The sequence below is a fragment of the Lygodium microphyllum genome, chromosome 1 (genome assembly GCF_053477565.2).
Source record: "Lygodium microphyllum isolate KBCC chromosome 1, Lygodium_microphyllum_v1.1.10, whole genome shotgun sequence".
In the NCBI taxonomy this organism is placed as follows: domain Eukaryota; kingdom Viridiplantae; phylum Streptophyta; class Polypodiopsida; order Schizaeales; family Lygodiaceae; genus Lygodium; species Lygodium microphyllum.
Genome location: NC_141135.1, coordinates 126,372,201 through 126,400,061, shown reverse-complemented (window position 1 = coordinate 126,400,061; position 27,861 = coordinate 126,372,201). Strand labels below are relative to the sequence as shown.

The 27,861-nt window shown below is 38.8% G+C and overlaps 1 protein-coding gene across 1 annotated transcript; it reads right to left on the bottom strand.

Annotated features, from left to right (window-relative positions):
* Positions 1 to 22,963: 22,963 nt before the first annotated feature.
* Positions 22,964 to 26,883, bottom strand: LOC148041655 (putative serine/threonine-protein kinase At1g01540). Its single transcript, XM_087681048.1, has 7 exons — positions 25,489 to 26,883; positions 25,252 to 25,356; positions 25,037 to 25,159; positions 24,724 to 24,894; positions 24,456 to 24,585; positions 24,055 to 24,264; positions 22,964 to 23,671 (listed from the first exon to the last, which is right to left on the bottom strand). Exons 1-7 carry the CDS (start codon positions 26,223 to 26,225, stop codon positions 23,462 to 23,464), a joined length of 1,686 nt encoding a protein of 561 aa, XP_087537174.1. The 5' UTR covers positions 26,226 to 26,883; the 3' UTR covers positions 22,964 to 23,461.
* Positions 26,884 to 27,861: the final 978 nt, after the last annotated feature.

The following is a 27,861-nucleotide window of genomic DNA, read 5'->3' as shown; positions in this document are numbered from 1 at the left end:
GAGCGCTAACTTGAAAACTATCAAATGTATGCTTGGAATATGTAATGGGGAAAATGCAAAATATCCTTGTATTTATTGCATGGAAAGTGTTAGGTCTAAAAATTGGAGCATGTGTTTGTATGCTTCTAGGGGGCAGTTCTTGATGTTTAGGCACCCAATTGATGAACTATGATTCAGGGGCCCTAGCTCTGATATCAACGGTTTGCTAGGCGGTGTGGCTTGGTGGGTTGTGACAAGTCACGACCCCCCTCCTTAGGCTTGGTGGTGGGTTTCTCTACCGATGGCCTTTCGGGCTTTGATGGAGCCATGCTGCCCTTTGCTGAAAGTTGTGACTATTCATACATTGCCGATAGTAAGGTAATACATTGAGACTCGTAGTCAACATTACAATGTGCTTGCTTTTTAAATGAGCATCCTAACAGTGATTCCTTACCAACATCTTTTGTATTTAGCAACACATAAAAAGTTATAGGTATACTTTCAGACTCAATAGAGACTGTGACTTTGCACTTTCCTAAAAGTGCATACGATCAGCCCCAAATGGGCTAAGTTTGGCATTGGTGGTGGGTTGTAGTTGTGGTCGGCCAATTTGAGTCTAATGATCAAGAGTTAAGATATTAAATTCAACTCCTTCATTGATAAATGCATGAAAGGCATGTGTTTGTTGGGCAGTGACCATTATACGCAGGTAAGCAGATGCTATTGCCTCTTCCTCCTCCTCATCAATTTCTATTATTATGGCACCTCGAACCTTCACAAGGAACTCTAGCATAGGAGGCTCATGCAGTGGATGTGTAGGAGGATAGTCCTTCTTTATGCAACTAGCATTGAAGAAGCCGATGCCCTCCCCATCGAGGGTCTCAAGCTCTACATTGCCGGTTTGGCTGATAGTGTAGACTCAAAAGGGCCCTAATCCCCTAAACTTCATCTTTTGTTTATGGCCTTTGACTGAGTAAAACAACACTAAGTCACCTTGCTGGAATTCTTGCTCTTGACATGCTTGTCAAACTAGGTCTTACATCACGCCTTTTTTCAAATCAGCATGCATGGGTAGCTAGAAGTCGAGACTCTGATAAACATTCTAGCCCAATTAGGCATTCTGTACATGCCTCCTTTCTGTCCCATCTCTCTTAGATGGCTACTCTCAAGCTCGAGAAAAAGAACTCTACAGGTAGAATGGCTTCAGTCCTAAAGGTTAACTTGAAGGGAGTATGTCCCACCGCCATTTTATAGGTTGTTCGGTAGGCCCATAAAGTTGTCATGAGTTTGTTATCCACTTCGTTGTGCGAGGTGGCAGAGACTACTTTGGTCAGGACGTTCACTAGATCTTATTAATAGACTCAGCCTAGCCATTTTCTTGAGGGTAGTAGGGTGAGGATTTTTTATGGATGATCAAAAAGGTCAACATGAGGTGAGCAATCACTTCATTAATGAAGTGTGTACTTTGATCACTAACTAATTCAATGGGGCATCCTAATCGTGTGAAAACTTGCTCCCATAGGAACTTAGTAGTGGTTCTAGCGTCATTTTTTCTTGGCTCGTGCTTCTGTCCATTGTGTGAGATAATCCGTGGCAACTATAATGTACTTAGCCTATGAGTATTCTGTTACAGGGCTGATCGGCCCAATGAAGTCAATTCCCCATTTTTCAAAAGGTTTTCTTGCAATGATTAGGCTTAGCTCTCGCGTAAGTTACTCATGAATATATGTGTGCATCACATGGGTTCAAAATAAGATATTTTTAAAATACCAATTTCATATATTTTTTACATACAGAAGGGTGTAATACAAAGGGGTTCTTTACAGATTGAATAAAAAAGGGTTATATTTTATTCAGGAAAAATGTATAGATAAGAATATTTATAAATAGGCCTTGAACGCACGTGATATAGAGGATATATATATATAGTAACTTCCCCAAGGGTTAGCTCCGTTTGGTCCTTAACTGATAGGTACCCTAGTCCGTTGGCACTCAGCGCAGTGCTTTATGAATCTTGCAGCATCTTGGAAAAGAGTAAGCCATCATAGTTGAGACTACAGCACCTTGTGGGACATTGTGTCTCCACTGAAGTGTCCCTAAGAAATTCTATTGTATGCTTCTACAAGTATGTCATGCATCTCATATTTTTGCACACCATCTATACAACAATCTGTCTTGCCCTAGCCTATAGAGCTGGCATGCTATCATATGATAGGATTATATCTTGAGGATGAGTCACCTAAGTTAGGTCTTCTCCGATAGGTCATTCAAGTAGTCCATGTTCCAACACTTGGACTATGTCATTTGCCCAATATATCAAATCGGCTCTACACAAATCCCTCTTGCTAGACAGGTTAAACAAATGCACATCTGGCAATCGTGCGTAATGCCCTGTCCAACGGCTTCTCCTGTGGGTATGCGAGATATATGATCAGCCATGTAGTGCTACTTCACTTTGCATACAACCACAGAGAAGTCGAATTCTAATACCAGAAGTAACCATCGAGCAATATGCCCGATAGCGCAAGGTTTGTTAATGAGATAAAGCAAGGCTAGGTGGTCAACAAAAAAGGTAAAGGGCGTAGCCAAAAGATAGTGCCAAAATTTCTTTACAGCAAACACCATGGCCAACCCCTCTCTCTGTCATGGAGTAGTTCATCTCCATATCCCCATGAGTTGCATGCTAGCAAAGCTCACTAGATAGTCTAGAGCGTGTTCACCAAGCAAACATAACACAGCTCCCCACGACAAACTTTGAGGCGTCAATGTGAATGTGGAAGGTTATGGTCTAGTCTAGGGCTCTTAAGATTGGAGCGACGGTTAGAGCCTTCTTCAATTCTTCATACACGCATTGGCATTCCTTAGTCCATTCTAATATTATTAGTAGTTTGTAGTATAGAGGTCTAGCAATTAATACATAGTTCAACACAAATCGCCAATAGTATCCCGTATGGCCTAGGAAGCTCTGAACTCCCTTGTAATCGATTGGCAAGTCGTTAATAACACTAACTTTTGAGAAGAATATGGCAATGCCATTCTTGGACACCACGTGCCCTAGAATACATCCATGCTTCACCCGAAATTAGCACTTCAAGGGGTTCAATGAGAGACGATAACCGTTGTCTAGGTGTTCCTTCCAACTTGAGTGCATATACAGGTCATCACTAAACACTTCTAACTCTCGCCTCAGCATGTCCTTGAGTATAGCACACATGAGCCATTGAAATGTGGCTGATGCATTTAACATCCCAAAGGACATGACTATGTAAGCAAAGACACCCCACTTGGTAGTAAATGTGGTCTTATGTCCATCATCAGGATGTATTTGCACCTGATTGTACCCTGAGAAGTCATCCTCCAAGAAACTATAGGCCTCTTTACTAGCTACTCTCTCGAGCATATGCTCAGTTTACAACATCGGATAATTATCTCTCTTTGTAGTAACATTAACCTTCTTATAATTGATGCACACTTTGATCTTTCCATTCTTCTTTTGTACAATCATGATGTGTGAAACCCACTCCGTATGATCAATTTCATAAACGAATCCTACTTTCAATAGCTTATCAATTTCCTCCTTTTGATAGCATGAGCATGTTTGGGATTCATAGGATACGGTTGCGACTTGATCAATGTTGCATCAAGTTTCATGGGGATGTTATGAGTCACCATACTCGGATCTACCCCTTTCAGCTCATTGAGGGACCAAGTGAATATGTCTATATACTCTCATAAGAGAGCAATGAAACTCGCTTCTTCTTTCTCGCTCAAGTTATCAACTATAAATGCATGTCAAAGTGTTTCCCCTTTCTTAGCCAGATTGACCTTCTTCACTTTGGCATGTCCTTCTATCAACTCACTTGCTTGCCCTTGTCGCTTGGCTCCTAGCAAGATCACTACCCTATCACCTTTCTTAAATTTTGTGAATCATTTTGGTAGGTCTTGCAGCTTTCTCTGCTCCTCAGCTTGTGGTTACTTAGGCTATCTCCCTCTTTCCTCCCTCAACCTTTGGCACCTTAGGTAGACTGGTAGGTCTCCCTTGGTGCGTTTGGTTTCAAGTGGCCAGAGTATCTCTGGATCATTGTTCAAGATTACTTATGACTTAGAATCAAACTCTCTATCTTTCCTAGAATAGGGAGTCTCTCCTGGTGGTCGTAGCTTGGATGGTGACTCTGTTCTAAACAATGGTATGGCACTTGGTCGCGAGGCCTGCTTGTTCGTAATCGATCGCTCGTAAATGCTTCAACCATATGCAATCGCAATCCTTACGCATGACTCCTTTCTTGATTCTGAAGACATTCTTCTTCTGTGGTTCAGAGTTCATATTTGTTCAATCACGTGTCCCTTAGTGTTGTACTCTATTATGTTGATCTCTCTTTCACTCCTATTACTGAAGGAACAGTAGTCCTCATACTCGCTATCTAAGTTGTCATCATCCGACTACTCATCATCCCTTAGGTTTTGATACTACGTTTCCCCTTGTCATTAGTAATTGAGGCTCAATTGTACATCAGGTTTAGATTGTGCACCTTAGTCCATGGCCACGTGGGTTCGTCCTAGAGATCCTTAAGTGGTTTAAGATTTTGGAGCTAGGCTACTGGCTAATTTTTCCATCAAGTGCTCTCAGATCTCATGGAGCTCTCATTTGTTGTGCGAGACATGGAGCATGACAAGGGTGGGTCATCCATGAGAGCTTCTAGCCATCATACTATAGACTGGTACTGAGGATCTATTCTTAGGCTCACCAACTACCTTGGCGGCTTGTTCATACTCCTCATTGTCCAAGAATGGCAGATCAATTGTGGCCAACACATGCATCCAATCTTGCTCATCCTCGATGTAAGGGATATACTTGGTCAACGACCCATAAGATTTTCTAATCTGAGCGTCGCCCTTCAACATGGCTAAGATGGTGTCTAGGTCCTGATGTAGTCTTCCAAGTGTCCATCTCCACTCTCACCAGCTCTGTTCTATTGCCTAGGAAGATCAAACTGTTGCCCCAATCTTCTATGACTCATGTGTTGCACATCCAGGTCAGCCTTACAAGATATCCTAGTCCACTCCTTTCATAACTATGAAGTCTACAGAGAACTAGACTCCTACGATCTTCAATGGCCAATTTTTCAGCACTTCAAATGGTTTTACTTTTGATCCATTAGCCAATGTGACGTTGAACCTAGTAAGGCTGGGAGTATGGAAGTCTCCTTGGTAACCTTCAATGCATGGCATCATGACAGAACCTACCACAATTGGTGCAAGGTCAAGACCTAGGGTCTTAGCACTCAGCCAAAAGGTTTCTACCATAATACACGCATTGGATATGTGAGCGCGTAGGTCTTCTCATCATCTCTTGTAGTCTAGCTAGCTCCATTTTTATCTCTGCTAGCTCTTGACCTTGGTCAATGTTTTTTCCCTTGTCCTAATGCTTGGAACTGATCGTTGGCTAGATGCAATCCCCCTTTCTAAGGTTCTTAGTTGGCCTTGTCTTGATTTGAGCTCCTGGAGCTCCTCTCCTCAAGTTGGTCGTCCACTCGTATGGCCTCTTCAAAGCCCCTAGTTAGTGCATCTCTCTACAGGCTAAAGTTGCCTCATAAGGCCTTGTAGAGTTCCTCACTATGAATTCCATTGATGAAGACTGTGGACACCACTCTCTCAATGGGTCCTTCATTAGTCAAGATTCTCTTAAAGAGACTCCGCATGTGGGTAACGTAGTCCTTGATGTCTTCTTTGTCTTTCTACTTAACGTTCATTAGCTACACTATGAGATTATCGCAGTACCCAGCCCAGAGAATCTCTTAATGAAGAAAATCTTGAGGTTGTTGAAGTTGTTGTGCTCCATAACGTTTAGGCTTGTGTAACATGTCCTACCCTTATTGCTTAAGTATAGTCCGAAAGCTTGTGAGTGTTGAGCAAGATCACTGAGGCCATTGGCCTCACTGACCTGCTCGAATTGCTCTATGAAGCGATAAGGCTCGTTGTATGGATGGTATTTATCTAACTGCTTCGCAACTATAGGGATTTTTTATCTTGGATCCCTAAGTAACTCCTAATCCTGCAAGCAATGAGGTTGCTAGTGCTACAACGCTTTGTTCTGCTGGCGTATTGTCTATGAGCTACTTTCATGAGAAGCTCACTCAGCATAAGGTCTATATCTAGCTCTCTCTCTCTCTCTCTCTCTCTCTCTCTCTCTCTCTCTCTCTCTCTCTCTCTCTCTCTCTCTCTCTCTCTCTCTCTCTCTCTCTCTCTCTCTCTCTCTCTTCTCTCTCTCTCTCTCTACATGTTTGGTTATTCGCTACGGCTAACACTCGCTAGGGCTACTAACACTCGTTGGACTTCTTGCATCTCTATGTCCTAGTGCAATTTCCTAGCTTGCTGCTCCTAATTATACACCGCTATGCTTTGCAATGCTTTCAGTGCTAGTTTCCTCTCCTCTTTGAGGCCCGCTATGATTTCCTTTGATGGCCTACTATGATGGTCCATCCTAGTGTGCGCATCGTATTTATTCACTATCTGCTAGATTTTGATTGGAAAATCCCCCAAGTCGAGCTCTTCATTTCTGTAGTTTGTATTGGTTTCTACCATATCTACGGTATCCTACTCCACCAAGTTGTTGATGAGGTTGATTAAGTCATGCAATGTTGCACCTCCAATGGTGTTGATCCTTCTATGCCTCCAGCTTTCCATGTTGGGTCTCTCTCCTAGTCCTACAAATTGTGGTTCTCGATCACCTCGATGTCTGGGGTCATCTCCTAACGGTGGGTTTGTTCTGCTTGCTAAGTTTGAGTGGGTTTCTTCTTATTACAGACGGCCCTCAATTTACATCCACTTAGTGTGTGCGTGGTGCTCTTTCCATGCATGGTGTGAAATCAGTCTCTTGGTTTTTTTTTTAAGTGCACTTCAAGTGTCAAACAATGTGGGATATAATGTACAATGGTAAATGCAGCTTCCGCACTCCCATTTATGTTCTTGACCGAATATAGCTTTAGGCTCGATTGCTAGCTGCTCTTACTAGTCTCTAGAGTCTGTGCTGCATCTTTCAGCTCAGTCAAGGTCTACTGAGGTTTGTAGGTCAGTTTGCGGCTCTAAGAGGGGCTAAAAGCTTATGTGACTATCACTAGTCATTTCTAGCCCCCCAATTGTGATTTCTAAGGTCAAATGTGCTCGTAAGGATTTCGGAGGATTCCCCTATTGCGGGAGGTGTTCTGCTTTGCCCGGGATGCTCTAGATTTATCAATTTTTCTACTGTCTAATTTTACAATGTCCAATTCTGTAGTGTCCGATCCTCAGAATCAGACATCCAAGTGAGAATGGTCTAATTCTACCTCATCTAATTTTTGTGTCCGGTTGTAGGTGGTCCAAGTGGCTAATGGCCAATCGTCTGATTGTCTGAATCAAACGAGCCACGTGTCCAATCGGATGGGCTAGTGTGGTGTCTGAGTGGTCCAGGTGGTCCCATTTCCAAAATCAAACCATTTGATTATCCGGAATCAGATGGTTCGAGTTCGATTCTGGGAATTGGACTCTATCAATCGCGTCTAATTCTAATGGCCATGGTTCTAATCCATGCAAAAAACAGATCTAATTGCAACGATTTTAGGCATGCTAGGCCACACAAACTTTCAAAAAGTAAGAATAGAAAAGGTGCAAGTTTGTATATACTTGGTATGTGCGAAAAACGCCTATGGAAGATGATCGATCCGCCGGGACCTTTAGCTCTCTCTCTCTCTCTCAAGCTCTCTCTCTCACTATTGTAGAAAAAAATGAGCTTCACCCTTGCTCTCTGAGGTCTTAAACCCTTGCTCTACTCAACCTTGACCTCTCTAATCTCTCCCCTTGTGATATCAACACATTCAAGCACTCTTTTTCCCCATTTTTCCCTTGTTTGTGCCCTATTTGGGCATGTTCTACAACAACCACCCTAAAGCGATGCACTTTGATTTCTTGATCCTATCCTACTCTAAATTTAAAAAAAATCAAAACCCAAATATTGAAATGATTTATCTTATTTGTCTACTCATCAAAAACCCAAAATACTTACCTGTTTTGAAGATTAAAACCCCAAATCTCCTACCTATATCAAGCATCGGTTCGGGGATGAAACCCTATTTCAATGCCCAATTTGAAGCACGAAATCTCTCAAGCTTGAATCCATTGGTCGACGACAGAACCAAGATGAGGTGGGAGCTCACACTCATCTACCAAGACCCACGAACTACTTATTGCTTCAAGCATTTCAAGCAACCACAAATGGCTATCTCTCACATAGCCGATGCGCCTTCAATCCTAGGGAGATGTAGTGAGCTTACCTTGATGCTTGAATGAGTAGCCTCCTCCCTCAAGCAAGTCGGTAGCTCCACGATTCGAGATGTGAGCTCAAGCAATCTTAAGCCTCCTCCTTTGAGCTCCATCCTCCATAGCCGCGCACGAGACAAGAGAAGAGAAGAGAAGAGAAGAGGAAGAGAGGAGATGATGGAGAGCTTCTCCACCACGGTCCCTCACCCTCACACACTCACTCCCTCGCACTCTCACACTCCCTCTCTCAAGCACACACAAGTAAGCAAGAAGGAGAGAAGAAGAGAAGAAGAAAAAGAGACCACTTTAGTCTCACACCAAAGGATGAGCTTCTCATTCACTTTTTGAGTTTATATACAAGTCCTCAATCCCTTGGTCGCCCATCCCCCTTTTACATGATCGAGCATCTTGCCAAGGTCCTCTTTGCCTATTCCCTTCTAGTTACTTTATCCCTTCACCTATGCATGTCTATGTTTTACAATTCGCACAGGAGGGAGCTAGGCACTCTTTTACAAAATTTTAGTGACACCTTTGCATTATAAAATGTGCCTTTGCCTTCGGCTTGACTTTTGCAGTTGCCCTTACACTTTTTGCATTTCCTCCTTTATTCCTTGCCTCGCTACCTTTTTTGCATTATTCCCTATTTTTGCATTTTCTTTTTCCCGTCTTGTTTTGGGGTTAACATACAACATGATTAGGCCTTCCTCATATTGCATAAAGACATACAACATGATTATGCTTTCCTCGTTGTGCATAAAGTTCCAATAAAATATTAGGCATTGTGTAGGCTTTATGTAGAGAATGTCTAAGAGACTCAACAATCGATTGGCTTAACAAATAAAAGGAATAGATATTTGAAGGAAGACCAAAGGCAAAGAGACTCTTCTAGCACTAGGAGACTAAATACTTTCACTTTTGGCATCTGTCTATATATGACCCCTTACATGTGTTGATGTTAATGGCCATGCCATCTCGTTTATACTATGCTCCTTCATGCATAGGGACATGTCACCTCATTTCATATGTGGCCCATTACATGTGTTGATGTTAATGGCCATGTCACCTCATTTACACCACACTCCTTCATATGTGTGGCCAATTACTTTACACATGTCCACCACATACACATAATGAGTATTCATAAGCGAGAGTTTCTTATGGGGAAGGAGAAATTATGTAGCTAGATTCTCAAGGTTACTTTTCAAGGTACCATTGCCAAATTTTCTAAAAGGTAAATCCTTTTGGGTATGAATATCTAATTTTGAGATTTCATCCCAATTTCTCTGAACTTTCACTTTTCAATCATGTGTGCGTGTGTGTGCTGTGTGCATGTGCGTGCGTGCGTGCGTGCGTGCGTGTGCGTGTGCGTGTGCGTGTGCGTGTGCGTGTGCGTGTGCGTGTGCGTGTGCGTGTGCGTGTGCGTGTGCGTGTGCGTGTGCGTGTGCGTGTGTGTGTGTGTGTGTGTGTGTGTGTGTGTGTGTGTGTGTGTTTAAATTCCTCAATTTCATAGCATGGTTAATGGTATTGGCATGCTTGATTTTCTCAATCTCAAATTGTTTATTTTGGTACATGTGTGTATCTAGGTACGAAAAACCTACACTTTCAAGTTTGTGGTGTTGACTAACGCAATGTCTCAAGTGGCTTGGAGAAGTTTCAAAGCCTTTTATCATATTGTCGTAATTTTTTGTGCAAATAAAAAATGCCACTAAGTCAAAACATAGTGTGTTGGTAGTAGGACTTTTTATTCTTGCTTAGTTGTTAGTTTAGGCTCCAATTAGTTAGCCTTGCAACAATTCTAGAGATACAATTTTTGTTTTGATTTAGTTGTCACTAGATGTTTCACCTTCTTGGTCAAGATGATAGGATACTTGTAGGAAAAGAAGGGAGCATCAAAGGAGAGGTTGAGCACCAAGGAATTCAAGTAAAATTGATCCATAAATTCGCATCACATTTCTTAAATTATGCATAAGCACATCATGAGCACATTATCCCAAGCATCTCATGTGGGGATTTTCTATATAGCTCTTAAATACTTCCATAGAGTGGGTTTGGTAAGATGCACTAATTAAGCCATCAATGCACCCCAGCATGGCATAAGGCCCACTATGGTTATACACAATCATGGTTGCATATGTGTATAGGAGAACAACTTTCAATGGCCATGTAAGCCATTTCATAAGCACAATGGGGATGTTCTATCACTTGATTAGGAACCCTAAGATGATATGGAAATGTGAGAGATGAGCTAGAGGATTGGGAAGGACTACAACAACTATAAAATATGAGTATCATTTTCCATTATCATATCAAGGAGTGTTACTAACTAAGCGGAAAATTGGAGATTTCCTTTTATTTTATGAGAGGTAAAGGGAGAACAAATGGAACACGAAAATTAATCAAGAAACCCTATGTCGAATGCATCCACGTATATCATCGATGCCCTGCACCATATTCTAGATCAAGAAAAACTTCCTTCGATGCAATTCCTTTTTTTAATCCATAGCATAGAATGCTAGAAAATGCACACATGAACTTATCGAATGCATTTCTTCAATAAAGGATGATTGATTGAGAATGGGAAACATCTCATGTGATGGTTACATATGAGTATATGGGCATTAAGTTTGGGTGCCACTATTTTTTCAAGTGACTTGCTCACCCAACCATTGTGAATGAAGCTAGAAGGTATCATGGTTTTGCGCATATATCTTCTAGATTCCAGGGGACAAGGTTTCATTTACACTATTTTCTTCCATTTGTGGAGCTTTGATTTTTTTTTATTAAGATTTTTCATGCTCTTGATGGAATGCATTCAATTTTTACTTTCTATGTGGATGCCCACTAGCACACTTGTGGTACACATCTTCGACACAAGAAAGTTTTTCAAAGTGTTTTTCAATACATTATACACCTTTATACTTGTGCATATGAATATACTCATAGTTTCTTATATTATTCTTTATTCTTTTATTGATTTTAACAAGATAGTACAAGAAAATAGGTCATTTGACAAGTAGATAGATAATAGTACAATAAAATAGGTTGTTTGACAAGTAAATAGGTGTATCTTATGGATTCTCAAAAACACTTGCAAGGGCGTCTATATGAGCAATAAATTTGTGTCAACCAACCTACATCTATATGCATGTTAATACTAAATCTTAAATGAGTCTATAGTGGTGCTACTACATACATATATAAAAGCACTAATTCTTGACATAAAAGAAAACAAGAGAGTTGCTAGTTACAAAGTTCCAGCTCCATTTGGAGCTACAATTCTACAACTAGTAGCTCCTTTTTTTCTTCCTTCAATTATTGGTGTGATCTACATCAAAAAAATTTTAATAATAAATATAAATTATTAAAAATGGTTTAGAAAAATTTATTGAATTATATGTTCATGAAAGTAATATATTTGAACAGCTAGATTTGTATTGGCTTACAAAAGCGTTCTACAACATGAGTGAAAATAGAGGTATATTTCTAGTTAGATCTAGCTTCCTTTATAAAAGAGAGAGCTAAGATAGCCTAAAAGTATGGAAGAGGCATTCTCAATACACATGCATCATTGCTGCACATGGGGCTCACTCCCTAGGAAGTGTATATCATGTAGGAGAATTAGGAATATCCCCCCATGATGATGTATGCATTGTACATGAAGTAAGTGTAATACTTTGTTCCACATCCAGACCAACCTCTGCCCTTGCTTGTAATACATGGCTAAATATGCAAGCCAGGCCAACACAAAGGACTATTGCACCTATCCTGTGATACACAATGATATGTGTCTCCATCTAAATGCAAAGGCAAAAAAAAAAACATTTAAACAATTTGAGACTAAAAACATATTGCAAACTACTATACAAGTCTACATGGAATACTACAAAGCATAGAAACACTACATAACTCTACAAAGAGCACAAAGCACCACTATATTTTAGAATACATTTATATGTAGGTTTAATAGTGTGGCTAACTATATTGTAGTCATTTTCATAAACCTACATTATGCTACTAGAAGAAGTGCTTATGCTCTACACAAAGCAAATCCTACACATAACAATATATAAATAGTAAACTTGCACCATAAATAGATATTAAGTAATAATATGAACATAAAGAATTACATATTTTTAAAATAAATAAGGTATGCAAGAAAAACACTTTATTGTTTGGTTGTTCTCTATTTTGGTTTCTTAGTCCTTGTTTGTACACAAAACCGAAGAAAAATAAATTAGAAAGCAAAAAAAGAAACAAAAACCAAAAATGTGTTCTAAACATACCATAGACAAATAAATATATTCAAACTACTAATGAGCTCCATAGCACTACAAAGGTCTAAACAAAGCACAAAGCATCACAAAATTTTACCAGCATGTTTATTAGTGTGACCAATTGAATCTTAGCCGCACTAATATACATACTTTCAAATGCAATGTGACCCTAATAGTACTCTATGTAAAATGATGTGCACAAAGTACTGGTACAATACCTATCCTTGAACGTAAATCCTATTAGAGATTTAATGCAACATTACTACATATATAAAGACATATTTACACATTTTCAAAAAAAAGGAGGACAAAAGAAGAATCTCTTTTTACACAACCTTAGTTATAGCTTTCTTTGAGTTACTTGTTGCTTGTTCTCTTGAGCAAGTGAAGAACCCCAAAAAAAAAAAGGATATTTCAAAGGAGGAGAAGAAGAAGAAAAACAAAAGTTACATTGTTGTGTGGAGAAGAAGGGAGTGTGAACTAAAAGATTTATGCTATCTATGTGTAGTTAAAGAATTAAAAGTGTCACTTACATACCTATATATGCTACATGTAGCAATAATGCATGTGGTTGGGTTGTTTAGGATTGTGCGTATGTGCATGTATGTGCACATGCGCACATATATATGGACACGTGTGTGTGTGTTTTATATATTTTATATTTATATTTATGTATGTATGTATATATATATATATATATATATATATATATATAGAGAGAGAGAGAGAGAGAGAACATTAGCTTTGCATGTGTGGATGTATGTGTTTTTTATATATTTATAATTATATTTATGTTTACATTTTTATTTATATAGAGAGAAAGAGCATAAACTCACTACCCAGCATTATCTCATTAACTCCTTGAATCATTATATGGATAAATGAAAAGAAACATTTGCTAAATTCAAAAAACGTTTCAAAGATATCCCGACCAAAAACAAGTGGATCCCTAAGGCCTTACTACAGTAAGCCAGAGGCTATTGAGCCCTCTAGGTATTGTTACAGTAGTAAAATCTAGGCATGGAGCACGTGAAATCGGTGAGGGGAAATGCCATTGGATGAATAATGAGTATTTATGATTCTTGTAGGCACCATGGATGTAGCATAGGCCCTCAAGGAAGTGCTAGTAAATTGGAAAGGGTAAGTGATGCTATTGTTGCAGCCTGCATGGGAGTACATTTTATATGAAGTGGACGCCAATGTTAAATGCATGGTGGGGTAGGGAATGGGCATATTTGTTAGGGACGTGTTCTCTTCATGACTCATAATAAAGGCAATGCCAAATGGGCAAGTCTCAAGGGGCTACGAAAGCTGATGAGAAGGATCGAGAAGCTTTTAATTTTTTGTTTTTTGTTTTTTATTTGTTAAAAAACTCTCAGCATGGATGTGAGGGAGACAGCGGACCAACACGACCTCCGTTAGAAAGAACGCTTGTATCGTTGCATGCGCGCGCTTGCGCGCCCCCCCGAACCCAAAAAAGAGTGCGTTTCTTTCCCCTCGACGCGCCTCGATCTATCCACCCCACTTCCTCCTCCTCATCCATAGCTGGCAATTTTTGACTCTCTCTCTCTTCCTACCCCCCCCCCCCCCCAACAATCCCGTCTTAGCCTACTCACATGTTTTATGCTTTTTCCTTTCTTTCATACCGCCATATTTGATGTGTTATATATAAGAACAAAAATTTTAGCATGTACAAAGTGCCAATAGATGCCTATCTCAAAGGGAGATAGAACTCGGGGTGGTCTTCCTTCACATCTAAAGAAATGGTTTTACATCAAACCTGGGCTTCTAAGCTGTGATCACAACAAGGAGCCTCACACATGTAACAAAACGCCATGACTAGTATGGTGTCGTCGTCTTAGTGACACCTCAATTACCAATCTGAAAGGTTGAAAGCACTACAACCTTTCAAAGCACTACCTTGCCACATATTTTTATTAGGCACACAAAAAAAGAATTGGGCACCAATCTCTCATTGCCCATGATGTCTAAGGTACACAAATTGGGACTCCGATCTTTTTGCATGCCGCTCTAAAAGGCAGATGATGGGTGCTTACATTAGGGGGTGTACCAACTCAAATTCAAAGGTTGCAATATCTTTCAAACAAGGCTTCCTCTATGAAACAAGATTGCACTTGAGATCCAAAAGTAATATGCCCTTCCAAATCCCTACAAACAATAATTAAGATGTCCATACACCCCTTTGAAATTTCAAAGAATTGGGGTGCCCTTCAAAATGTAGCTAAGCTTCTCGTGTTTCTTCAAAGGCACCAGCATCCTCACATGCAAGGTGCCTCCCATCATGGCACACTACTCTTCTAGTGCTCCAAAAGTATTATGTGTGTGAAAAGGGTTTGTAAGGATCAAAATTTCTCAAAAAAAGCTTTTCTCATCTTGATGGCTCAAGACAAGCTCAATGCCAAGCATCAAATTTCATGCACTATCATAGATTTTCTAGAGAACGTCCTTTTTAACCCATAAAGATGGTTTGTTAATCATAGTAGGCCTCATGGACACATTGAAAGAAGCATCATTCTCGTATACAACAAGTTGTAACCCTAGGGTAATGAGGCTAAGAAACTAGTTGGAAGAGAATTTGCACTAGCTAATAAGAGATGAGTTGCTTGAGGCTTCACTCTAGCTAATGAGAGATGAGTCACTTGAGCTTTTAAATTGATGCTTTAATCCATGGAGGTGAAAGAGTCAACACAAAAATCACATGCATTATAATGGAAAGGGGAAGCAAGAATCCTACAATACTATACCTTGTTTGAATTAAGGTGTTGCTCGATTGACCCTAGCTCTAACATCCTTGAATCTTGACATGACAACAAATGATCTCATCTCATGAAGCACGTAATCTTGACTAAGGATCAATAGGGGCATTATAGGCAAGAGGTCAAGCAACCCATCCCTTATATAGCACCCAAGCTTTATCCTCATTCAATCCATTCTTTATGAGGATCCTTATTAGTTTTTGTTATAGTATACATATGTTCAAGTCACTAGGTTGAAAACCTTAATCAAATTTCGAATTCAATAAAACATGCCTACCTACATTAATATGCCAATCAAGGACCATCTATTCTATATTAGCAATTTAAAGGAGAGTTAATCTCTTTCAAAGACCTCACTTCTTAATCAATTGTTAAAAAGAATTAATCATTTAACCTCTCTTAAAGTTCAAGCTCTATCATTTTAACCATTCTTACTGTTAAAACTTTCATTTTTCTATTGTTAAACATAAAACAATGGTAACCTTGAATCTGTTAGACATGTCTTCGAAATTTAAATTATCTAATGAATATTTTCATGGAACCTCATTTTAATGTCAATGCCACATGCTTACATAAATGAATCATCTAAATAATAGTCAATTGAACTAGGTGCAACACAAAATAAATGGATGGTGGTGGGTGCCTCAATAAATAAATGTGCCAAAGTAATCGATCCATAAAAAATAATATAATATTCATGGTGGTCATCCCTGACTCTCTTTTCCTAATATCTATTATCCACACTTAAAAAACTAAAATATCAGATCATTCAAACAAATAAAATGCATATGAATGAACAAGTGGATAGAAAGAGAACACTAATCACAACATGTAGCAAAGACTATAAGTTACTCTTTTATCCTAAGCCAATTAACTAACTACAACATACTCATAAAGTAAATTACTTGGCCACTACTAAAAATAAGGAGTAACCACTAGTCGCACCACTTGAGTAATGGTAATTGCCACATTGCTTAGACAATTTAATAAAAAAGTTACTCTAAACAAGAAATGAGCAAATTCATTAGGGATTTTATGAAGTGGCCAAGGGTAAAATCTCTCCAAAATAAGCATTAATAGGCTATCAAAACCAATAATTAATTTTTCTAACATCGATTGAGTAATGCTAGCTGCCACACATTTCTTATACAATACACTCAAGAAGTTACTCTATAGAGGAACAAACCAAAGCAATCGAGGTCTATAAAGATCCCAAGTATAAAACCTCACCAAAATAACAATAAATCAAATATCATATAGTAATGAATTTGTATAACAAGCCTACACCAATTTTTTATATCAAAGGCATCTCAACTTAGCCTATTAATCTTGGAGTCATTGGCAATGAAGTTGAGATAGTGTCGCATGAGATTCACATTATTCACTATCTCATGTACTCAATGCAATGGGCAATGATTCACATTGCAAGGTCTAAAGGATTGATTGTAATTGGCTATAATCATTCCCCATGTCATGCAAACAAGTTCAATTATTCTTTATCAATCAAAGATGTATGAAAAATGTAAATCTCTTAGCCCATCCCTAATGGCTTACTTATAAATCCATTTACATTAACTCTTTAGTGGCTATCATAAAAATGTTGCAAATAGTTAGTATTAGATTCAACCATGTGAGCTTATTGCCTCCATTGGATGTTAGCATCACTTTTTTTGTTTGATTAATAACCACACATGTTTGTCTAAATACCAAAAGTTGGACAATGTATATACTGGTAACAAAAGAAAAAGGCCAAGAATAAGAACATTACTCTTGAACTTTGAATAGCATGATAGGTTAATGGTTTTAACACAATGATTATCTTTTGAACATATGTTACCAAGCTAAGGTACTATGTGGTTCTTTGTAAAAGCATTGTCAGGCTAAGCAACAGTGTATAAGTGTTAATACAGTCGAGCAAAATGGTGTGGCTGTCTCTTGAAACTAACATGTCTCGTGTATCTAATGCACATGGATAAACATCAAGATAATGTTTGAAGCCCCCACATTATTAAGTTCAATAATAATAACCTTAACGACAAGACTTAATGTAAGCCATAACATTCAATCAATATAAATCCTTTCATGTACAATAACATGGCTTTAATAGTTCGTTTTCAATAAATTCACATTGCACATAAACATTGAAAAATCAAATGGGAACATGAAAAGTTACAATGGCAACTTGTAAAGTAAGTGCTTTCTTCATTTTTTCTACATATAATGGGATTTCATGGAATTGTATCTCACCTTCTAGCAATCTAGAAAAAAACATGAGAAATAAAGCATATGATAGGACTTTTCGTGTGATCTATCACGCATCTCCTTTTAACCAAAATAGTCTAGCATGATGTGAAATGCCTTGAAAGTTATTAGATCTTTACTTTTTGTTTCCAAAACCTTAGTGAGGTCAACATAGATCTACCAATTGTTCTAAGCGTAGTGTAGCAAGCAATCCAAAAGAAGCTCATAAAACATTGAGACAAGGAATAAAGCACATAGTGTCACTATAGTATATTTTTGTATATTTACAATAATAAGAACCATCTAACTTCTAAGAGGTTCATCTTGTGTTTGCATAGTCACTAAGCTTGACACTACTATTTCCATTGAAGTACTTGAAAAATTTCATGATCTAAAAGGGAATTAAATTGCTTATATCAAATGCACTAATGGAGATAGAAATATTAGATCAAGTGTGCAACATTGAGCATTAAAAATGTTCCATTGTGAGCAAACAAATATGAAAGAATGTGATATTTCCAATTTCATAAGTACATCATACTAACCTAGGTCATGCAAGTAGAGTAAGGAAGAAGTTTCAAAATAAAAGACTCCTTCCCCAATATTTCTATAGATTTGAAGACAAATCTTTGATTTGTCATCAAGTGATTATAGATTTTGGCCTACCCTTTGAGCTTTAACTATTGCTCATGAGTGACATTATTTTTCCCATGCTATTTTTTTATATTTTTAAGAAAAAATACAAAAACTTAGAGGATCTATATAAAAATAAGGTGGACCTCTCTCTCTCTCTCTCTCTCTCTCTCTCTCTCTCTCTCTCTCTCTCTCTCTCTCTCTCTCTCTCTCTCTCAAACATGATGCAAATTTGGTTCCATCTAGTCTTCAGTGTCTGAATGTATGATTAAAAGGTAAACATTTCAAGGTTATCTTCTTAATTGGAGTTTTCATTTTTGGTGTTTTATAATGTCATAATTGGGGTCACCTATAAAGCTTCCATTTATTTGGATGTGCATGTTTGTTTTGTGTGTGCTTGCATGGATGCATATTCCACAAAGGGACACTACATTTTCACAATTGGCTTGGATCAATATTTGTAATAGATAGATAGACACATGGTAGAGAGAGAGAGAGAGAGAGAGAGAGAGAGAGAGAGAGAGAGAGAGAGAGAGGGAGGGAGGGAGGGAGGGAGGGAGGGAGGGAGGGAGGGAGATTCATGTAAGTGTGTGAGTGCCCATGTGTGTGTGCACATATGTTTCTTATCTACCATGGAATCTGCATGGAATCAAATTAGTTGCATGCATGTGTTTCTTTTAGAATCAATGGGATGGAACCACTTGTAATAGTGAATGAAACTTAATCATGTGATCCCAACATAAACACTCAAAGTTTTTATGCTCATCTATAGTAAGTAGCTTAATCAAAATACCAATTATGTCATACTCACTCATTAATATGATGTTCCTTTTATTGTGGCATACTAGAAAGTAGTCAAGTATGTGCACATTGTAGTTACTTAAGCACTAGATGGTTAAGATAGAGAAGTGATATTGATGTGTCAAAACACTCACCATTTGATAGTGATCATATTCCCTACTACAAACACATAAAAAGTGGAAGAATTTTCTAGGAGAGATTCTATATAGTCACTACTCTAGTTGACGACATTGTATTATGATTATTATGATTAATTTATTTGATTGATTGGTTAGAGTAACTAGTTTTTTTATATCTTACGTGTATTTTTATTTTATGTCAATTTACCACACAATTGTGATTTATTGTGTGTGAGAACGTGTAATACCAATCACATTATGCAAGGTAGATGTCACAAGGATTTTTTAGTTTTGCATTGTCTGTGGATAGATATTTAGACCGAGGAATTTGAGAAAGTCATGAAGAGTTGGATGGACCGTGAATCATTTGTCTTGGTATTTTTATAATAATATATTTGCACACTTGAAGTGCTACACATTTTTACTGTATGCTTCTAAGGTTGGGTATTATTATTATTATTATTATTCTAGCTCAATGATATTGTATAGGATTTTAGATATTGCAAAAATATAGGGAAGAAGGGAGCAACTCACAAAAAGACAATAAAGCATGCATGCAATATGTTATTTTGGACATAAGATCAATAAAAGTCTATAAATATATGCATTGGGGAGAGCACTCCCAATGCATGGGGGAAATTTTGCACCCAATTGGTACAGTGCCTCACTTTTTGAGATAGTGTATGGTAAGAAATCACCTACACCCATGTCTATCATATTTGCTAATGTGCCCACAACTGACTCATTAGCCAATGAGCATATGAAAATATTTTGTGAAGCCACTGGTAAGATTCAACAATCACAAATAGGGTACATTGCTTAAGCAAATAAATACCGTAAAGCTATGACATTCAAAGAAAATGACTTGGTATGGCTTTGAATTGAAAAAGGAATATTGAAATCTATTGAATGGCATCCCAAAATTAAATTTGCATCGATATATTATGGATCTTTTAATATTGTTCACAAGATGGAATCGCAACTCATTAGCAAATCCATAACTCTATATATATTAGTTTAGCAAAACCCTTTAAAGACAATCCTTCTCACTCTAATAGTTGATGACCCACCATTGCTTGAGGAAGATAATAAAAATTTAACACATGAGATCATTCTTGACCATGATAAAACTACTACTCTTACAAGTCATGAGTACCATCAATATTTAGTTAAATATAAAAACCATTTAGTAAAAGAATCCCAATGGATTTAGAAAACATCTCCATTTAGTAAAAGAATCCCAATGGATTTAGAAAACATCTCTTCTTCAATTTATGATGATTGCTTACCACTCACACGCACATTAAAATCAAACACCGATACATCACAAGAGGTAATGTTTGTAATACATGGTCACTTTTTCTTCTACTAATTTGCCACATAAGGCAACACACTTATTCAATGTCATTCTTATTAATTTAATAGTATTTATTTCTTTATCAATTCTTGCTTGATCTAGTGTCAATCGATCATATGAGGTAGCATTTGTGTGTGGCTAAAAACTCTTGCTGTTTCTTTATTTTGTCAATTGAGAACAATTGCTTTTCTACCCCCAACCGATATAATTGTTATTATTATTGTATTCGATTGATAGATTATCGATTTTTAGTGCTTGATTTTTTACATCTTATGTGAATTTTTATTTTTTGTCGATCCACCATGCGTAATCATGACTTGTTATGCGTGCGAACATGTAGCATTAATCATATTGTGCAAGGTGGATATTAGGAGGATTAATAGGTTTTGTATTGTGGGTGGATAGATATTTAGTTCAAGGAATTGGAGAAAGTCATAAGTGTTGGATGAAGCATGGATAATTAGTCATGGCATTTTTATAATAATGTATTTGCGTGCTTAAAGCGCTAAACATTTTTATAGTCTAAGGAAATGATAAAGGATTTTAGATATTGTCTACATATTAGGGAGAAGAGATCTGTTCACAAAAACAAAATAAAGCATGGATTCAATATGCTATTTTGATCATAGAATCAATTAAAAATTATAAACACATGCGTTGAGAAAAATCCTCCCACTATGTAGGGGAAATTTTGCACCCAATTGGTGTCGTGCCTCACTTTTTGAAGTCGTATATGGTAATAAAATACCTACACCTATGCCCACCATATCCACTGATATATCTATAGTAGCTGACTCATTAGTCAATGGCTATATGAAAATGTTCAATGAAGTCATTGGTAAGATTTGACATTCACAATTAAGGTATACTACTCAAGCAAATAAACACTGTAAAGCTATGACATTTTTAAACAAAACAATGTGCATGGCTTTGATTTGAGGAGTCCAAAACTAAACTTGCGCCAAGATATCAATGGGTCTTTTAAGATTATTTGCAAGATTGATGATAATTCTTTCTATTTAAGAATCCCACCTCATTGGTGAATCTATAACTATTATCATATTATTTATCTGGAACCATTTAAAGGCAATTTATCTATTACTCTAGTGGTTGATGACCCACCATTACTTGAGGAAGATACTAAGGTTTTAACCTTTGAGATCATTCTTGACTAGGATAAACTACTGCTCGTATTGGCCATGAATACGATCAATATTTAGTTAAAAGTAAGAACCATTCATTAGAAAGATCCCAATGGACTAAGAAAACATCTTTTTTCTAGTTTATGACAACTACTTGCTATTTGCAAGCACATTGACATCAAATGCCAATACATCACAAAGAGGCAATGTTTGTAACAAACACTTATTATTATGTTGATTCCTTGTGCAAAGGAGCCTACTTATTCATCGTTGTTCTTATCAATTTATTTGAATTTATTTTAAATCAATTCTTGGTTGGCTTAGTGTCGATCCACCACATGAGCAACATTTACATGCAACTAATCAACCATGTTGTTTCTTCTTGTCAATTGAGGACAATTACTTTTTTTATCCCCTAGCAATGTTATGATTATTAGTATTAATGTGTTTGATTGATTGTTTAGCAAGATTTCACATGTCATATGCTATTTGTTCCCCAAAACTTGAAGCAAAATATTTTTTGATTAGCAAATGAGAGAGAGAGAGAGAGAGAGGTTGTGTGTGCACGCATGCATGCACATGCATTCACATTAATGTATAGGTAGTGGCTTGAACGACAAGCTAGTGCGAATCCTCACTATCATGGTTTGGACTCTTGGGGCAAGCATTGGGAAGTTCTAATCACTACTAGGCTAGATTAGTACAAGGTGATAGAAGAAAACGTGTGACTCGTCCGATCCAATGTGTGTACTTTTCATTTGAAAAGTAAAAAAGATAGTTTTTTTCCAACCCTACTACAACTTGTTTCGGTCTCAAGTCCCCAAAAGAGAAAAATTGGTAGACAAAAGATGTTTCACTTTACATATGCTAAAATATGATTCCACAAAAGTGTTCATAAACTTTTGCAATTGGTTGCTTTTTACAATTCAAAAGTATATTTACACACACTTCCACTACTAGATTGCTAAATTTTCCATCACCTTTGGATTGTTAAAACTTCCACCGCCATAGTGTGAACAAACAATGCATATGTACATACATACATACATACACATTATTATTCGCACACATTATTTTTTTAAAAGAAAAGTGACCGCACGATGCATATATGCATACTTACATATATATATACATAATATACATAATATAATATGCATATAAATAGGCAGCAGTATATGACATCGACAGAGGGCCCCACACAATATCTCTCTTTCACAAACGGCTACCCTCAAAACGTATCTTTTTCCTAATACAACCGTCACGACTCACACAAGAAAAAAGAGAGACAAGAAAAACAAAAAGAATTCTCATCATTTAAGATTTGTCTGCGAAGGTGCAGCCGGCTGGGTTTCTGGAAAATATATGAATTTCATAGAATGAAAAAATATCCGCATCGGGAAACTCCTCCCCATGCAAAGAAAAGATTTAACAAGGCTTTTGTCCTCCTTAATCCTCTACTTAATCTGTTAATTAATCCTCTATATAAGATTATCAATCCATGCTTACTGTGCTGCTGCTGCTACCACTAGACTCTCTCTATATGCACCACCTAATCAGATGGGACGGCCATGGCTGCTTTTATTATTTACATGCATGCATCTGTCTTTTCAGCCTCTCATACATTTGCAAAACTGTGGGTTATCTATGCCACATCTCAATCTGATGAGCTTTATCATATGAGATGTTAGGAAGGGTGAGGCCATAGAGAGGGGGAGAGAGAGAGAGAGAGAGAGAGGTCCTTCATGTCACACACCTCAATCTGATGTCCTTCATCTGATGGAATGCCAGGAAGAGTGATGAGACACAGAGAGAGCGAGAGAGAGAGAGAGAGAGAGATTTCCATTCATTAGGGCCCATATCTTCTCAAGGATGGCTTGTAGCCAGGACCACTTGGGCTCTCCAGAACTAGCTCCAGATTGTCCTCATTGATGGCCCTGTGAGCAGGGCTGTCTCTGATCCGTGCCGGACTCTCCTTGATCCGAGCCGGGCTGTCTTTGGCTTGAGCTGCCATTAGTTGATGATGTGGGCTGCTCCTTGTCCTCACACTCCTTCTATCCTGTTACACATCCAACCCAAACACCCCACAAACAGAATGAGACATCAGATAGGAACCAACTTTGCAGTCATCTCCTGTGCAAGCAAGCCTATAATTATGTAATCAGATACACAAGCAGGGTATGTTCCAAGTACAAGAGAAGCATGCCATGAAATGTACATGACCCAGTAAAACTAAGAAGAGTGAATTGATTAAGCCTTCATGCTATGATTACAGCATGCATTAGAAGACCATTGCTGCATTGGAAAACTATTGTCATGACATCACATTAAATACCAGTCAACTAGTGGAATGTACCCAACAAACTACTCATAAAACCTTGGCAAATACACCTGTAGAACTAAACATGGGTTGAGAATCAGATGAATGGAGCAAGCCCTTACATCGCGGTAAGGATATTCATCTGCCTCCAGCATGTGCACCACATGGCCCATCTTGGGTCTCTTCTGAGCATCAGGATCCACACACCGCAATGCCACGAGTAGGGCCCTCTTCAAAGCCCTAGAAGATGGCCTGGTTTCTAGACTTGGATCAACTACTTCCTCAGACCGCCTATTTCCAACCATCGTTTTCAACCAATCTACAAGATTAACCTGGCAATTCAGAGAGCTGTAGCCTGTTAACAATTATGTTCCATGTTGCCTTAACAAACGTACACATGTTGACGATCAAAGAACCTATACAAACAGACCTAACTCATATCAATCACATAGATTAGAGCATTGGTAAATCAGAATCGCCTTTCATTGATTCCAAATTAACAGAACGCTGTGTTTCCTCTCACCTCCCCTGCCGGTCTGCTGTAATCAACTGGATCCCTTCCGGTGATGACTTCCATCAGCAGAACACCAAAGCTGTAGACATCACTCCTCTCATTCAACAAACCAGTGTTGGCATATTCTGGTGCTACATACCTGCATAGAATGAGAAATGGTGAAACTTAAGTGAAAACCTTTGTAGAGAGCATGTTGCTGCTACTTTGAAGTTGGATGACAGGAGGTAAAAGGGAAAAGAAGGAAAAGGAAAGGGTTGTGGACTTCCTAAGAATTTACCCAAATGTTCCCATAACTCTTGTAGTAACAAAGCTCTTTCCAGCCCCTAGTAGTTTGGCCAGCCCAAAATCTGAAACTTTGGCATTCCACTGAGTATCCAACAGGATGTTACTTGATTTAACATCTCGATGGACAACTTTTGGCTCGAGGCCTTCATGCAAGTACGCTAACCTGCAGACACAAGATCGTTGAGGTTTGGCTCAATTCATGGCTCCAATAAAAGGAAACAGCTGTAGCAAAGCCAGATCATATACAGCTATAAGCAACATGTAACGTAGAGCACAATCTTGATCCAGCATGGAAGAGCCCTTACCCCTTTGCAGTTCCAAGTACAATCTTCATCCTACCCTCCCATGGAATGCTTTGGGTCTCTCCCAATTTTCCATGGAGCCACTGATCTAAGTTCCCATTGTCCACAAACTCATAAACAAGCATCCTGAACAAAAGAACAGGCAACTTTGAACCTGACATGTGGAGTAACTTGAAAGACACAAGTTCCTTTTGCTTTTAGTTCAATCTTCTGTTCACCTGTGGGAGCCCTCGGCACAGTAACCGATCAATCGAACAAGATTCTTATGCCGCACACGGCCAATAGCTTCAACCTCTACTCTGAACTCTTTTTCAGCTTGTCCTCTGGCAATGCCACAAGGATTGGGCACACAAAACAGTGAGCTTTTTGCAGGAGAATGTAGAACTCAGAGATTGAGATATATTCCAATTAGGAATGACCAAGAGCTTCAATATGATAATTATGAGGATACAAACCTGTTATTGAGGAGATTTTTGACAGCTATGAAGGAGCCATCAGGAAGCTGGCCGCGATAGACAATACCATAGCCACCCTCCCCAAGCACATTGGAGTCTGAGAAGAAACCAGTGGCGATCTCGAGGTCTCTAAGGGTGTACCAATGGCCCCAGCCAAGGTGAGAGACCTCTGGCACAGTGGAGGAAGCCGTTGGTTGTGAAAACTCACCAGAGCGCGAGTCTGCACTCACATTGGAGCCCTTGTCACCAAGGAGCCCCCTCCTCTCCCCTTCCACTAAAACTTTATCAGCAAGCATTTTGTTGTTGTTGTTTCCTGCTGCTGTGGCAGCATCAGATCTCCCTTCCTCTCCCACCATCTTCCATAGGGTTTGCCTACCCCCTGCCTGATCTCCCTTCTCAACATCCATGTCAAATTTCGGGCTCATCGAGTCCGCATGCCGAGCCCGGCCATCCTTCTCTATGTCAGAGCTCTCGCTTATTGACATGGTGTGGCCATTGCTGTGGAAGGAGCTCTGATCTACATTCACCTCCTTGATCTCCTTAGACACCATGGGTATCATGATGGACGGGGTTTTCTCGGAGATCCTCCTTGACTTGCTTCGCGAGCTGAGCCAAAGGGACAGGAAGAAGAGGATGAGGACTATGAAAGCCCCCACTCCGATTCCAATCACTACCCAGAGCCGCAGGCCGAAAATGGATGTCCTCTCCGAGAGCTGGGCATCAAGAAAGCCACTCATGGTGACTGTGAGTGAGGTAGGGCAGCAACACAGGAGAGGGAGGCAGCTCAGGTAAAAATTGGAGCTGATCTAAGGTCACATTGCCTGGATGCTGGCCATCTGCAGGCCATGGCTGCAGGTATGGAGCTTGCAAGTACTCATTCTTGCATCAATGTAACTGGAAATGAGTCACTGGGAAGCTACATTGGGTGAATTTGCAGAGGCTGTCTGAGAAGGGGGGGAGTCATACGACTCTTCATCCATGCTTCTCTCTTGCGAGTCTCTCTCTGTCTACCTCTCTCTCTCTCTCTCTCTGTCTGTTCTCTTCTTCACTTCCTTAATTTTTATGATGATGCTGAGAGGAGTTTAGCCCGAAGTGAGAGGCGGGTAAAAGCTTCCATAAATGAGCTCGAGGGAGCAACTCAGAGAGAGTAAAAGCCCGCCCTCTTCTATCCTGTTACCTTGGTATTGAAGGCTGATGAGACAAACAGCAGTGCTGTAGCCTGTGCCCCCCTTACCCTTCTCTTTCTCTCTCTCTCTCTCTCTCTCTCTCTCACACACACACACACACACACAGCAGGCCTAGTGCGAGTGTACTGTGTACACACTCGAGCTCACAGTTCATACTCTAGTAGTTCACAGTTCACTCACACTAGCAGAGAGAAGAAAGTGTGCGTGTCAGATCTCTGTGAAGAAGGTGCCATTACAAAATGAATCTTTTCTCATGAGACTACCCACGCATGCACATGCACCCGTGCACACGCATGAGAGCTTTGGAAAGGGTGTTTTTATGTAAACCCTTTGGAGTCTGAATCCTTTATACCCCATCATCAATCACATAGTAAGAAGAGAAATATATGGTGCGCTTATGGGGTCTATATGATATTTTAATAAATAGGGTGTGTTTATGAGGGTCTCGCTGTTTTTTTGATAAAGCTTCTCTAATGCCCATCATCAATCCCACACTATAAGAAGAGAAAAATCAATAAAGTGTGTGTTTATGGGGTTGTCTTGAACTTTTAGGAACTCTATCATATACCCTAGTATTGAATTGTTGAAACTCTATCAATAAAGGGAGTATTCATGGGATGTTTTGAAGCTCTATTGAAAACTTCAACATGCCCATGGACCATCATCATCAGAAGAAGAAAAGAATAGTCAAAGAAAGAAACACCCCACCCACCACTTTCTGAATCAAGACTAAAAACAAGCCAAGTACTTTCCATGTAAGAACTTGTTCCCACCTAAGCTTTGATCAAAACTAGGTGACGAGAAATTGCTTCTCATGGCTTCATGAATCACTGATTGTTTCAAATCTAGAACCAAATCAAGCCATGGGCGAGGGGATTGCCCAATATGATTGCAAACCGCCTTAGTAATACTAAAATTGAAAAAATTATTATTCATGTGTTTTTTAGGTGACAATAATGATAAATAGTATTTCACACATTTAAAAACATGAATGCAATGGCTCACCTTGATCCATGCAAAGGATGTTTTAAAATTTTGTAACCAATGACTCTACTGGCTGCAAATCAAAAGAGCTTGGTGGTGGAGACATATCCTATGCTTTACCTCTTGTCTTTTGGTGTAACAAAATGTTGATAAGGGTGGTGTCACATGCAACACAATGTTGATATTACTAGAGTGTGGGAGA